We start from the raw sequence: 14,120 nt of genomic DNA on the forward strand, positions 1-14,120 counted from the left end.
GTGGCAACATTGCTCAGGCTACTAAGCAAAGACTAGTAACATAATACAACTTAAAATATGCTATTCAGTTCTTTTTAAATACATTTTCTTATTTCCATAATGTTTCTTGAGACCTTCCAAAACAAAATGATAATGGATTTCTTTGTGATTGATTTAACTCTTGAACTGTGGTGATCGTTTTGTGGTTTTTTTACATATAGCCTACATAACCTAGTGAAAATGCTGTTTTTTATATAATAGTAAAAGACCTTTATAAACACCACAAAAGGAGTATTCTACTGATAGCCAGTGGTGTAAAGTAATAAATAAAACATACATTTTGTAGTGTTTTGCAGTATCTGTACTTTACTTTTTTATATTCATGACAACTTTTACTCCAATACATACCTCAAGAAAATCTGTACGTTTTACTCCCATACATTTTCCCTGACACCCAAAATACTCATTATGTTCAGGCAGGACAGCAATATGGTCCAAGTCACGCACCTATCAATATAACGTGTTATCATACCTACTGCCTCTGATATGGCGGAATTACAAAACAAAAATACTGCATTTGTAAATGATGTCTGAATGTGCCCCTGGCTGTCTAGCACAGTTAATTGCAATGGCTACATTCACACAGTACCCAATATAAGCAATTTCAAAGATGTTAATAATTGGCCCTCTCTTAAACCATAATCACCGAACTGCACATGCTTGAGGTCCTTTCTTATTTGGTACGTAGCTGAGAGTTTAGTGAGTAACTGTAGAGTGTTAATGAGAAGAAAGTGTTCTGTTATCGTACCTGCAGAACCTCCCTGGGAGGCAGGGCAGACACTCCCGCTCTTCCTGTAACCCCCCCTGGTCAGAAGGGGTGAACGTACCGTTGGGGCACGGCTGGGGAACCATGGTGGCTGGTAAAGACAAAGGTCAAAACAGTATGACAGTATGATAAGGTTGCATTTTTTGCAGTTGATGTTGAGGTTCTGTGTAGGCCTACACACCTAGATCAATTCCTAGTAACGCTTGTTGCATGGTAATCACGTTTTTGTATTTGGATTCTCGTAGATATGGGCCAGGTGAGTCTATATTAACTTAATATCGGTGTGTATAACTAATGCTTCGATTCTCTCCTGATCCTGTGACCTGACCAGGAAAAACTGAACCATTGTAATAATGAACCCTTGACAAAGTCAATTAAGAGTCCTTGGGTTCATATCTAGGTCCCAGAGTGTTTCCTGGTACGGTCATATAGTCAGGAAAAACACCTGGCCCAACATTTAACCAATGTATGTGTACCTGCAGGGCAGAAGGAGTGAGGGGGGCAAGGCCAGGGCTCTCCAACAATGGCCTCCTCACAGTAGAAGCCTGGGCGGCATGGGATGCAGGAGTCAGAGCCTGGGTTGGGCTGGTACTCTCCTGTAGGACAGGGCAGGGCCAGGGGAGAGCCCTCTGGACAGTAGTGACCCTGGGTAGGGAGACATTTCAGTAGTCTCAGAGCTAGTCTCTTGGCCCTAACCCTTTAGTGTTTGCAGATCTGAAGTGTCTGGAAAGGTATGGTCTCACGTAGTCATAACTTCAAATCACGTTGTTGTCATGCTGCTCCTCTTGCGAATTATTGAAATTGAAAGTCACCACAAAAAACGGCATACATCAACATATACTGAGTGTATAAAACATTAGGGACACTGGCTCTTTCCATGACATAGACTGACCAGGTGAATCCAGGTGAAAGCTATGATTCCTTATTGATGTCACTTGTTAAATCCAGTGAAATTAGCGTAGATGAAGGGGAGGAGGACAGGTTAAAGAAGGATTTTTAAACCTTGTGATAATTGAGACATGGATTGTGAATGTGTGCCATTCAGAGGGTGAATGGGCAAGGCACAAGATTTAAGTTCCGTTGAATGGGGTATGGTAGTAGGTGCCAGGCACACCGGTATGAGTGTGTCAAGAACTGCAATGCTGCTGGGTTTTTCCGCGTTCATCGGTTTCTTGTGTGTGTCAAGAATGGTCCACCACCCAAAGGACATCCAGCCAACTTGACACAACTGTGGGAAGCATTGGAGTCAACATTGGCCAGCATCCCTGTGCAGTGCTTTCGAAAAACTTGTAGAGTCCATGCCCTGACAAATTGAGGCTGTTCTAAGGGCAAAAGGGGGAAGTTCCCAATGTTTTGCACACTCGGTTTATTTTGATTGGGTTTTAATCAGCGAATCATCATATTGTTCCTTACAGATTCATAAACATTGAACGGTTAGGCCAAATGGAGAATTAGGGAGCAATTTGGGACTCTCTCTGCTGTTTTTTTTTATACATGGATAAGCTGAGTTTGTCGAAGTGATTTGGTGCAGAGGATGTGGTTTGATCCCTGCGTACATCACTTTTACTGTCTCCTCCTCATCTATCTACCCCTGTTTCTAGAACTGTCAAAAAAGTTACAAATTATAATAATAATAATAATAATAATAGTGATTTGATCCCTTTGAAAAGTAATAAAGAAGTACTCAATTACCATTATTATTCATTACTACAGGACCTCAGAGATACGAACACGTCGGGAATGGTGGTCATTCAGAACACTGCAATGTCAAAAATCACATCAAACCACAATAGAAAACATTTAATACATGTCCCGGGTTTGATATTGACCATTCCTTTGACCAGTCAGTCCGCACATTGTGAGGTTCAAATCTTTGAGGTTCTACTGTAGTCCAGATGGACAGGAGTGAGGCAAGCAGGACAAGGCTCACCTTAGGGCAGAGGAAAGCATAGGGCGTGGTGGAGGAGAAGTCAAACGGGCAGTAGAAGCCAGCAGCACACAGGCCACTGGGGGAGGCCAGGCCCTCAATGGAACAGTAGTGTCCATGGGGGCAAGGGGAGCAGCTGTCTAAGGATAACCCACCTGTTGGATAACAGTAACAAAGGACATTCAGACTCTTACATTCGGTTTAGCATTATTCAGATCACATCTTTGAATCAAGGCAATGTGCCGCCATGAGCCAGTAAGTATTCAGATCACTGTTGACTCCTGATAAATGCATGCCATTTAGCAGTAAAGCGCAACATGCCAATATCAGCAACAAAAAAAAGTGTATCTGGTTTTAAACGGCACTTTGTAGTTTACACTGAACCAATATGCAGTTATCAGGAGTCGACTGTACAAAATACACACAAAAAACAGCACTAAGTAAGGCCAGGATTCAAATCAACGCAAATGAACAACCTGCTCACTGTGATAGACCTTTAAAGGCAATTCCCAGATGTTCTCTGAGATTTGGTCACCGTGGATGTCAGCTCAAGCATAGATCACCTTTAAAAGTCCATCGCAGTCGACAGGTCGTTAATCTGTGTTGGCTTGAATCCTAGCAAGAATCCTTATCACGCTGATGTATCTCTAAGTACCGGTGTGGTTTCGGATGCTGCCTGCAGGACACGGCAGTGGGGAGAGGGTCCCAGAAAGGCAATAGTGGCCCACAGGACAGGGCCCGTTCCTGGGAAAGATGGCTGAGCTCTGGGGAGCTGGACTATGTGCTCCACGCTGGCAGAAGTAGCCCTGCTGGCACTGGCCTGGTAACAACAACCAAACACAGAATCACACCAGCCTGTTTGCTTCTATACTCTATCCAATCTGCTTCTCCTGCTTGGTTCCTTGCATAACATCTAGTCAATGGTCATCAGTGCAAGAAATTCATATTTAATATAAAACAAGGCAACAGTAAACATGTCACACACCCCCCCTCGGCTGGAGTGATAAAGTTTGGTGGGGGAGGAATAATGGTCTGTGGCTGTTTTTCATGATTCGGGGTAGGCACCTTCGTTCCAGGGAAATCTTAACGCTACAGTATACATTGCCATTCTAGATGATTCTGAGCTTTCAACTTTGTGGCAAAAGTTTGGGGAAGGCCCTTTCCTGTTTCAGCATGACAATGCCTCCTTGCACAAAGTGAGGTCCATACAGAAATGGTTTGTTGAGATCGGTGTGGAAGAACTTGACTGGCCTGCACAGAGCTCTAACCTCAACCCCATCGAACACCTTTGGGATGAATTGGAATGCAGACTGCGAGCCAGACCTAATCACCCAAAATCAGTGCCTGAATTCACTAATGCTCTTGTTGCTGAATGGAAGCAAGTCTCCGAAGCAATGTCACAACATCTAGTGGAAAACCTTCCCAGAAGAGTGGAGGCTGTTATAGCAGCAAAGGGGGACAAACTCCATATTAAAGCTTGTGATATTGGATGTTCGACGAGCAGGTGTCCACATACTTTTGGTCATGTAGTGACCCCAATTATTCAACAACAAAAAAACATTACCAACATTATTAATTGTCAACTGTATCTGTATGGAATTACAGTGCCAAAAGGTTCACCAACTCTGCGCAGTATATACACGCTTACAAAAAAGGGTTCCAAAATGGTTCTTCAGCTGTCCCCATAGAGAACCCTTTTTGGTTCCAGTAGAATCCTTTTTGGTTACAGCCAGAACCCTTTCGGGTTCCATGTAGAACACTATGTGGAAAGGGTTCTATCTTCAACAAAAAATAGTTATTCAAAGGGTTCTCCTGTGGAGAAAGCCGAAGAACCCTTTTAGGTTCTAGATAGCATCTTTTTTTCTAAGAGTGTAGTACTGTTACTACAGATCTATTCTTTGCTTTTCTATTCTCTGACTAGACCTTGTGGTAGTGAGGAGCCGGGCAAGCTACAGTAGAGCCCAGAGGGGCAGGGCCTGCATGCAGAGGGCGAGGGGGCTCCTGTCTGTTCACTGAGGGTCCCAACAGGACAAGGCAGCGGTAACACACACCGGGCAGGACAGAAGTGACCTGGGTGGGAAAAGGAGAGAAGCGGAAAACGTCTGCTGTGAATAACTTACAGCATACTAGTGAATAACTGGCAATGAAGCGTGTTGTATATGATGTGAATTCTATTCAAATGTGTTGAAATGCATTACTTCACATTAAGATGCAATTTCTACATTTAATTTGAGAAGTAATAGTGATATTACATTCTATAATATTATGATTTTATTTGTTATAATCACCAGCAGGGCAGAGAGAGGGCTCTTGGGTGGCAGAGGAGGGACACATGGTGCCATTAGGGCAGGTGAGGCAGTGGGCGGCACCAGGGGCAGGACTGTAGGTGCCAGGCTCACAGGGTACCGCTGAAGCTGTGCCAACAGGACAGCGATGCCCTGTGGGGCACAGGTAACCATGGTGACCATCAGAGGGGTGGGCACTGGAGCTACCCCCTAGACACACATACCTAGATAAGGAGAGAAAGAGTCAACCACAAACTGTAGAGTGTAGATATATACAATAGATGGCCAGGAAATGCTTATCTCAATCTGTATCTCTTGATTGGCTGATTTGAGTCTGTTTTATTCATTTCTCTAACAGCAATGAGCACAAGAAGAACATACATTCAGTGAGCATAACAACTGCATTTTCTGAGTCATTTCCTTTCCTCTGTTTCCAGGTCAGTTGAGATAGAGAGATAAACTGCCAGATTAACTACATAAATTGTATCAGTTTTAGTTGCATTATGCTCAGGCATTAGCTGAGGGCTCCTCATTAGGAGACGAGCAGCATGATTTTCTGTTACCCAGCGCTACACGGGGCGCCATCCGCGGTCAGCGCAGGCTTGTCACAGAAGTGCCCAGGGGGGCAAGGCTGGCACTCCTCTACGCCCCTCAGTCCCAGGGAGCTGGAGAGAGAGCCCGGTGGGCACGGAAGAGGGTAGCCAGTGCCAGCTGGACAGTAGTGGCCACGGGGGCACAGATTATTACTGGTAGAATTCTGCTGGAAAACAACACAACGAAGAAACATGAATTCCTTGTATACCGTTTGTTTGGATCAACTCCCCATCACAGTGTGGTAAAATGTCCCTTGTAGGGTACTTGGGTATGGCACGCACAGAAAGAGTCAACATATCAAAACAGGACCACTGTTGTTTGTGCCTCCTCATTCAATATTACTACAACGGTACCTCGTATTCAGTAGCATTGGGTGTGATGGCACCTGGGGGACAGTGGTATCCTGCCTGGCAAGGCCCCGTTGTCTGGGAAAGCCCAGGTAGGGCACAGAACATCCCTGTGGACATACGAGAGTACGTCTCAAATGACACCCTATTCCCCCATACAGCGCACTACTTTGGCTCTGGTCAAAAAGGAGTGCACTGGATAGGGAAAAGGATAATGTCATTTGAAACGTGAAAGATATGTTTTACCCGGAATGTTGAAACCCTAGTCGGTGGTAATGTATAGATCTGTGTAAGGTTCACCTGCAGGGCATGGTAGACAGTGGTCCAGGCTGGAGGCTCCAGGCTTGCTCTGCACTGTGCCAGGGGGACAGGGGAACTTCACACCCACGGCCAACCCAGGAGGGCAGTAGTGACCAAGAGGACAGACCACTGGATAGACCACCCCTTCTCCTGACCCACACATGACATGAGAAACATTACACGGAATCCTGCTAACGTATGAAGTGGAAAGGGTTGGTGAATTCGACCACAGAGTTGGCGTCAATTTGAACCAAAATTCTATGTCCAACGCAAGATATAGGAATTCAACTGGAATTACATGACCTCAAACCTGGTGGAAATACCACAATTGATAGGAATTAGGGAATATATTTATTGTCAAAATAATTTCACGAACATGAAATAAATCATCAGATATAATTAAATGTTAAACTAATGACTGATCATAAGGTTTTAAAATGACACTGATAATCCTGTTTGAAGTTGAAACCCAACCATCTCACCCACCCTGACAGTAGTAGCCATCAGGACATGTTGTACAGTTGTTCTGGTGGCTGTTGCCTGTCACTGAGCTGTGTGTCCCTGCAGGACAGGCCAGGGGGGTCCTAGTTCCTCCTGGACAGAAGTAGCCTGCTGGACAGAGGGCCTCCTCAGGACTACTGGAGCCCCAGTCACAGAAGAACCCAGGGGCACAAGCACCTACAAGGGTTTCCCACCATTAACACGAGGTTGAACATTGTTTAAGCAATACAGACATGACTCGTTTTAATTTTTTTTATTTGGTAAAATTATAATTGCGCAATGATAACCTATGAGTTACTAGTTTGATTCGTTGGTATTCATTCAAACAAACAGACTTAATTTTAAATCGTAGAAAAATTAGAACCTCTGCTCGCCAACTAACACTACCTGCAGCGCCTTAACCACTGCGCCACCTCGGAGGCTGTGTAGACGTTGTAAATGACTATTGTTGCTGGAAACGGCAGATGTTTTATGGAATATCTACATAGGCGTACAGAGGCCCATTATCAGCAACCATCACTCATGTGTTCCAATGGCACGTTGTGTTAGCTAATCCAAGTTTATAAAAGGCTAATTGATCATTAGAAAACCCTTTTGCAATTATGTTTGCACAGCTGAAAACTGTTGTCCTGATTAAAGAAGCAATAAAACGGGCCTTCTTTAGACTAGTTGAGTATCTGGAGCATCAGCATTTGTGGGTTCGATTACAGGCTCATGGCAAGAAACAAACAACTTTCTTCTGAAACTCGTCAGTCTATTCTTGTTCTGAGAAATGAAGGCTATTCCATGCGAGAAATGCCAAGAAGCTGAAGATCTCGTACAACGCTATGTACTACTCTCTTCACAGAACAGCGCAAATTGGCTCTAACCAGAATAGAAAGAGAAGTGGGAGACCCTGGTGCACAACTGAGCAAGAGGACAAGTACATTGGAGTGTCTAGTTTGAGAAACAGATGCCTCACAAGTCCTCAACTGGCAGCTTCATTAAACAGTACCTGCAAAACACCAGTCTTAACGTCAACAGGGAAGAGGCGACTCTGGGATGCTGGCCTTCTAGGCAGAGTTGCAAAGAAAAAGCCATATCTCTGTCCAGTGTCTGTGTTCTTTTGCCCATCTTAATCGTTTATTTTTATTGGCCAGTCTGAGATATGGCTTTTTTTTTGCAACTGCCTAGAAGGCCAGCATCCTAGCATCCCGGAGTTGCCTCTTCACTGTTGACGTTGAGACTGGTGTTTTGCGGGTACTATTTAAAGAACATGCCAGTTGAGGCCTACGTAGATATTCCATTAAAATATCTGCCGTTTCCAGCTACAATAGTCATTTACAACATTAACAATGTCTACACTGTATTTGTGATCAATTTAATGTTATTTTAATGGACAAAAAATTGCTTTTCTTTCAAAAACAAGTACATTTCTATGTGACTCCAAACTTTTGAACGGTAGTGTACATATAAAAAATGTACACATAGCAGGTAACCATTTGTTCTTGTCATAATAACAACAACAAACATCTTAAGACAAATGCCCTATGGGTTCTACTCAGTTCTACTCAGTTCTACTCAGACTTGAGATAAGTTGACTTTACCATGGACTTAGGTCCAATTTTTGTTGACTTACTGTAAGTCCATGTTTTATTGACTGAAGTCCATTTGAGGTCTACTTACCTCAAGTCTGAGTATGGGCCCTCAGAGTGTAGAGACAATTCCTCTGTACTGTACCTGCTCTGAATCCTAGTTGGCAGTATGATCCGGGGGGGCAGGTTGACCCTGTCCTGTTGTCGGTGGGGTTGGGCACTGTGGCCCTGGTAACACAGAGGAATCCAGGAGCACAGGGTCCAGTGGGCTCAACCAGACCCTCTGATCCACAGAACTGGCCCGCCGGACAAACCAAGCACTCCCCTGTAACCGCAGTGGAACAAACGTGTGCATTAGCTCTGACACAACAAAATGCAATTTTATTTGTAAAAAAAAATAAAAATAAAATTCAAAACATCATTAATACAAAGGGTTATGGCTGATTACCATTTCAAATAAGGTAGATAAAACATGTACGGCCAGGAGTTTTGTCCTGGCTGCTGCATTACCTGACCAAGAAAACCTCTGGGCCCTTTGGGCGCTTGTTAGAGATAAAGCTAGGGCTAAGAGTCTTTCCTGGCCAGCTGTTGGCTGTGATTAAAAACTCCTGGCCATACATAAACCATCTACCTTGTTTGGTCTGGAAAAACTCCTGTCCCTAACTATAGTATATTATTTCTCACCAAGGGATGTGAGACCCAGAGTAGGGCTGTAGGTGCCTTTGGGGCAGGGGTAGGGTTGGCTGAAGGAGCTCTCTCTGGGGCAGACATAGCCAGCTGGGCAGGGCAGAGGGGTGATGGGGCCACTGGTGCTGCCAGTTGTGTTGGTGGTCAGGCAGTGAGAGCCAGGGGGACAGGGCTTACACTCCCTCTGGCCCTCCAAGTCCTGGAACCAACCTACAATGTCACAAACAACATCAAATACTGTATGCAGTTTGGTTTTTGAGAGATGAGAACAGATGAGATACAATGTATGGTCGTTTCACAGAGAAATCTTTACATCCGAATGTCATTATTTGCTGATCAAAAAGGACAAGTTCAGTATTTTACAACTGAATGTTAGATGGTTCCTTATCCTGAAAGTAGTCTATGAGCCAGGAGATACAGATTTCTTAAACAGCCAAGACAAACTAATCGTAGTAGTAGAGTGATGGGGCATCCGTACAATTTTAAAAATGTCATCAGCTCACATCTCTCTGAAGATCATTAAGTTACCATCAGGACATGGCTTGCAGTCATCACTCTTCTTCCCTCCGGTGTTATTGTGATGGGTGCCAGCAGGGCAGGATGCAGGCACACTGGTCCCACTCTCACAGTAGTGGCCTGGGTTGCAAACACCTCCAAATACACCTGACATCGGGGCAGCACTCTGGGACCCTTCCAAACAGTAGAAACCTACAAATATATAGTAACACTTCAATTGAAAACTTCATAACACATGCAGAAAACCATAGTCCCTGTGCCCAAGAGCACTAAGGAAACCTGCATAAATGACTACAGACCCGTCGCACTCACGTCCGTAGCCATGAAGTGCTTTGAAGGCTGGTAATAGCTCACATTAACACCCTTATCCCAGAAACCCTAGACCCACTAAAATTTGCATACCGCTCAAACAGATCCACAGATGATGCCATCTCTTATTGCACTCCACACTGCCCTTTCCTACCTGGACAAAAGCAACATCTACGTGAGAATGCTATTCATTGACTACAGCTCAGCGTTCAACACCATAGTGCCCTCAAAGCTCATCACTAAGCTAAGGATCCTGGGACTAAACACCTCCCTCTGCAACTGGATCCTGGACTTCCTGACGGGCCGCCTCCAGGTGGTAAGGATAGGTAGCAACACATATACCACGCTGATCCTCAACACTGGAGCCCCTCAGGGGTGCGTGCTCAGTTCCCTCCTGTACTCATTGTTCACCCACTACTGCACGGCCAGGCATGACTCCAACAAAATCATTACGTTTGCAGACGACAACAGTGGTAGGCCTGATCACCGACAACGACGAGACAGCCTATAGGGAGGAGGTCAGAGACCTGGCCGGGTGGTGCCAGAATAACAACTTATCCCTCAACGTAGCCAAGACTAAGGAGATGATTGTGGACTACAGGAAAAGGAAGACCAGGAACACCCCCATTCTCATAGAGGAGCAGGTTGAGAGCTTCAAGTTCCTTGGTGTCCACATCACCAACAAACTAGAATGGTCCAAACACACCAAGACAGTCGTGAAGAGGGCAGGACAAAACCTATTCCCCTCAGGAGACTGAAAATATTTGGAATGGGTCCTCAGATCCTCTAAAGGTTCTACAGCTGCAACATTGAGAGCATCCTGACTGGTTGCATCACTGCCTGGTACGGCAACTGCTCGGCCTCCAACCGCAAGGCACTACAGAGGGTAATGCATACGGCCCAGTACATCACTGGGGCTAAGCTGCCTGCCATCCAGGACCTCTACACCAGGCGGTGTCAGAGGAAGGCCATAAAAATTGTCAAAGATCCCAGCCTCACCAATTATAGACTGTTCTCTCTGCAACCGCATGGCATGCGGTACTGGAGCGCTGGGACCTGTGCCCCCACACATTGACTCTGGATCGGTACCATCTGTATATAGCCTCGCTACTGTTATTTTCACTGTCATTATTTCTTTCTTTACATATCTATTGTTTACCTAATACCTATTTTTTACTTAAAAATGGCACTGTTGGTTAGGGCTTGTAAGTAAGCATTTCACTGTAAGGTCTACTACACCTGTTGTATTTGGCATATGTGACAAATAAACTTTGATTTGATTCCACATGCATAATGCATTCATACATACATATTGCATTCATAAGCACTACATAAGCAGTTGACAGTGTTATGAGGTCCGGCCTTATGTAGGTGCCTTTCACACAGAACATGTCCTATCAAACTTTATCTGTCACAGGCGACGCATACAACAAATGTAGACCTTACCGTGAAATGCTTACTTACTTACAAGCCCTTAACCAACAGTGCAGTTCAAATAAACTAAAGTCGAAAAATTATAAAAAAGTAACACAAGTAACACAATAAGTAACACAATAAAATAACATAATAAAATAACGGTTGCAATATCAAGCATTGGATACAGTCAGCAACACTATGAAGTCCTTCAAGTGGAATAATAGATTGAAAATGGAAAAATAATAGTGTAGCGACTATAACCCATCACATAGCGGTCTCGTCAATGGGTTCGGACGTCTTGGTGTGATGGTTAAGGTGATGGCTTGACAGTTGCTGGACCCAGGTTCGTGTCCTGGCCGGTACAACCCTTCAAAAACGCTACTTTGGTGTCAGAAGTGGTAATGGTGAACATGAGGCCATCAGAGAGGCATGTACCTGTGAGGGACTTGGAAAAGAGAAGTGTGGGAACACGCTCTTCTGAATGAAGGGGGTAATGTAGCGACCTTAACCCAACACCTAGTGAACTCGTCAATAGGTTTGGACCTCTTAGCGTAACGGTTACATGGTTTGAGTCCCAGGCGGGGCTTCCCCCCCAATTCAATACAATACTAATACTTAAATGCTAAATAAGTGTTAATCTCTCACCTGGCAGACAGGCTCCAGTGACTGCTTTAAGGCCTGGCTCTGCACAGTAGAACCCTGGAACACATCTACGACACTGGGAGGGCTCCGTTAGTCCACTTTGCTCACTGCAAGAAAATATACGCCCTGAACATTAACAAGGCTACAGACCTGTCAAGTTTTACCATCATGGCACTAACTACATTGGCAGGTGGGTACACATTGTTACGGAATACTTATAACTGTTATACACTATATGTATATTATAAAACATGTTTTAGTGACAATAATATTGGAAAGGATATGAAAATATGAAATCTATCAAAATGTCCCACACACACTGTACTGCATGGACAGCTGTGCCACCAGAGACTCTGGGTTCGCACCCAGGCTCTGTCGCAACCGGCCGCGACCGGGAGGTCCGTGGGGCGACGTACAATTGGCCTAGCGTCGTCCGGGTTAGGGAGGGCTTGGCCGGTAGGGATATCCTTGACTCCTGTGGCAGGCCGGGCGCAGTGCACGCTAACCAAGGTTGCCAGGTGCACGGTGTTTCCTCCGACACATTGGTGTGGCTGGCTTCCGGGTTGGATGCGCGCTGTGTTAAGAAGCAGTGCGGCTTGGTTGGGTTGTGTATCGGAGGACGCATGACTTTCAACCTTCGTCTCTCCCGCGTTGTAGCGATGAGACAAGATAGTAGCTACTAAACAATTGGATACCACGAAATTGGGGAGAAAAAATTAAAATTAAAATTTAAAAAATTTAAAATGTCCCACACAAAATGTAAATATGAAACATACTCTGACAATATCTTAACAGCTGCCTTTATTTTGTATAGATATCACACGCAGTGGGTACCTGAATGTGCCTTTAGGGCAGGGCATTGGTACGGAGCTTCCAACAGGACAGTGGAATCCAGGAGGACATGGAGCGCCTGTGATGTTGTCTGAGGGGGAGGGTTGAGAGGCGGCCCCAAAACACACAAACCCTGCACTGCATGGACCACTGGGGTAATTTCTCCCTTCAAAAAAAGATATTCAGAAAAACAATGTAAAATAACATGATTATGAACTCAAATGAACTGTTAGTGTTATACTGTATATACTGTATCTAGCATCATCCCTGCATGTGCTCTAGCCTAACTCCTATGATATTGTATGGCATGACAACGGACGATAGAAGAGTTGGCTAGAGCACATACAGTTTGGGTACCAAATGATAGCCTGCTATACCCTGCACTAATGGAACCCTATTCCCTATGGGCCCTGGTCAAACGTAGTGCACTACATTGGGTATAGGGTGCCATTTGGGATGCAGACTAGGGACGCAGTATGGGATGAGGCTAATATATACCTGTTCCTTTACAGTACATCCCCGGTTCACACAAAGAGCATTCCGATTCGTCAGCCAATCCTGATAAGTTTCCATAGGTCCCGGATGGACAAGGATGCTGATTGGCTGTTCCACGTGGACAATAGAATCCTCTTCCGCATGGAACCAAGTGTGTCCTTCCTGGATTCAGGGTGGATGAAATCAATCAATGAATCAAATAAATTTTATAAAGCTCTTTTTTCAAAGAGCAAGTTGAACATTTATTCAACGTTTATTCACCACGTACAGAGTACATGTTCTTCTTAGAAAGTAGATTGTCAGATCTAGTTTTCCATTTACTTTGAAACTTTGAACTCCCCCCAGAGCACCCCTGAGGCTGTTCTGCCCTCAGAACAACCTCAACATGTCAGGACATGGACTCTAAACAGTGTAAACATGCAAACAGTGTAAACAGTCTAAACATGTTGACTCCAATGCCTCCCACAGTTATGTCAAGTTGGTTGGATGTCCTTTGGGTGGTGGACCATTCTTGATACACACCAGAACTGTTAAGTGTAAACCCAGCAGCAGTTTTTGAACCAGTGCACCTGGCACCTGCTAATCTAAAGGTGAAAGAAACGCACACCTATTTAAGCGAGGTGCTGGCTAGCGGAGTAGAACACTGTAGGAGCTCAGAGCTCAGATGCAAAAATGTAATGTTCAACGTTTTGACAGACAAGCTGTCTTCATCAGGGTATAATCACCTGGCACCTACTACCACACTCCATTAAAAAGGCACTTAAATATTTTGTCTTGCCTATTCACTGTTTAAAGTGGCACACATACAGTGGCTTGCGAAAGTATTGGCATTGTCCCCTTGGCATTGTTCTTATTTTGTTGCCTTACAACCTGGAATTAAAATAGAATTTT

The 14,120-nt window shown here is 44.6% G+C and overlaps 1 protein-coding gene across 3 annotated transcripts in view; it reads right to left on the reverse strand.

Moving 5' to 3' along the window:
* The window catches only part of LOC112265064 (zonadhesin), a 65,288-nt gene that overhangs the window by 25,877 nt on the left and 25,291 nt on the right, over positions 1–14,120 (reverse strand). For 2 of the 3 annotated variants that reach the window (XM_024442084.1, XM_024442081.1), the window contains exons 23-38: positions 13,233–13,391; positions 12,738–12,900; positions 11,907–12,010; positions 9,549–9,728; positions 9,018–9,230; positions 8,479–8,658; positions 6,745–6,936; positions 6,259–6,408; positions 5,965–6,068; positions 5,581–5,777; positions 5,021–5,241; positions 4,656–4,802; positions 3,388–3,552; positions 2,736–2,887; positions 1,282–1,450; positions 788–896 (exon numbers count right to left, since the gene is read on the reverse strand). In XM_024442084.1, coding sequence (XP_024297852.1) covers positions 788–896; positions 1,282–1,450; positions 2,736–2,887; positions 3,388–3,552; positions 4,656–4,802; positions 5,021–5,241; positions 5,581–5,777; positions 5,965–6,068; positions 6,259–6,408; positions 6,745–6,936; positions 8,479–8,658; positions 9,018–9,230; positions 9,549–9,728; positions 11,907–12,010; positions 12,738–12,900; positions 13,233–13,391 — 2,605 coding nt within the window. The remainder of the gene's footprint in view (positions 1–787; positions 897–1,281; positions 1,451–2,735; positions 2,888–3,387; positions 3,553–4,655; positions 4,803–5,020; positions 5,242–5,580; positions 5,778–5,964; positions 6,069–6,258; positions 6,409–6,744; positions 6,937–8,478; positions 8,659–9,017; positions 9,231–9,548; positions 9,729–11,906; positions 12,011–12,737; positions 12,901–13,232; positions 13,392–14,120) is intronic. The other variant, XM_024442083.1, reaches the window with a different exon arrangement.

Source organism: Oncorhynchus tshawytscha, linkage group LG13 (assembly GCF_018296145.1).
Source record: "Oncorhynchus tshawytscha isolate Ot180627B linkage group LG13, Otsh_v2.0, whole genome shotgun sequence".
Classification (NCBI taxonomy): domain Eukaryota; kingdom Metazoa; phylum Chordata; class Actinopteri; order Salmoniformes; family Salmonidae; genus Oncorhynchus; species Oncorhynchus tshawytscha.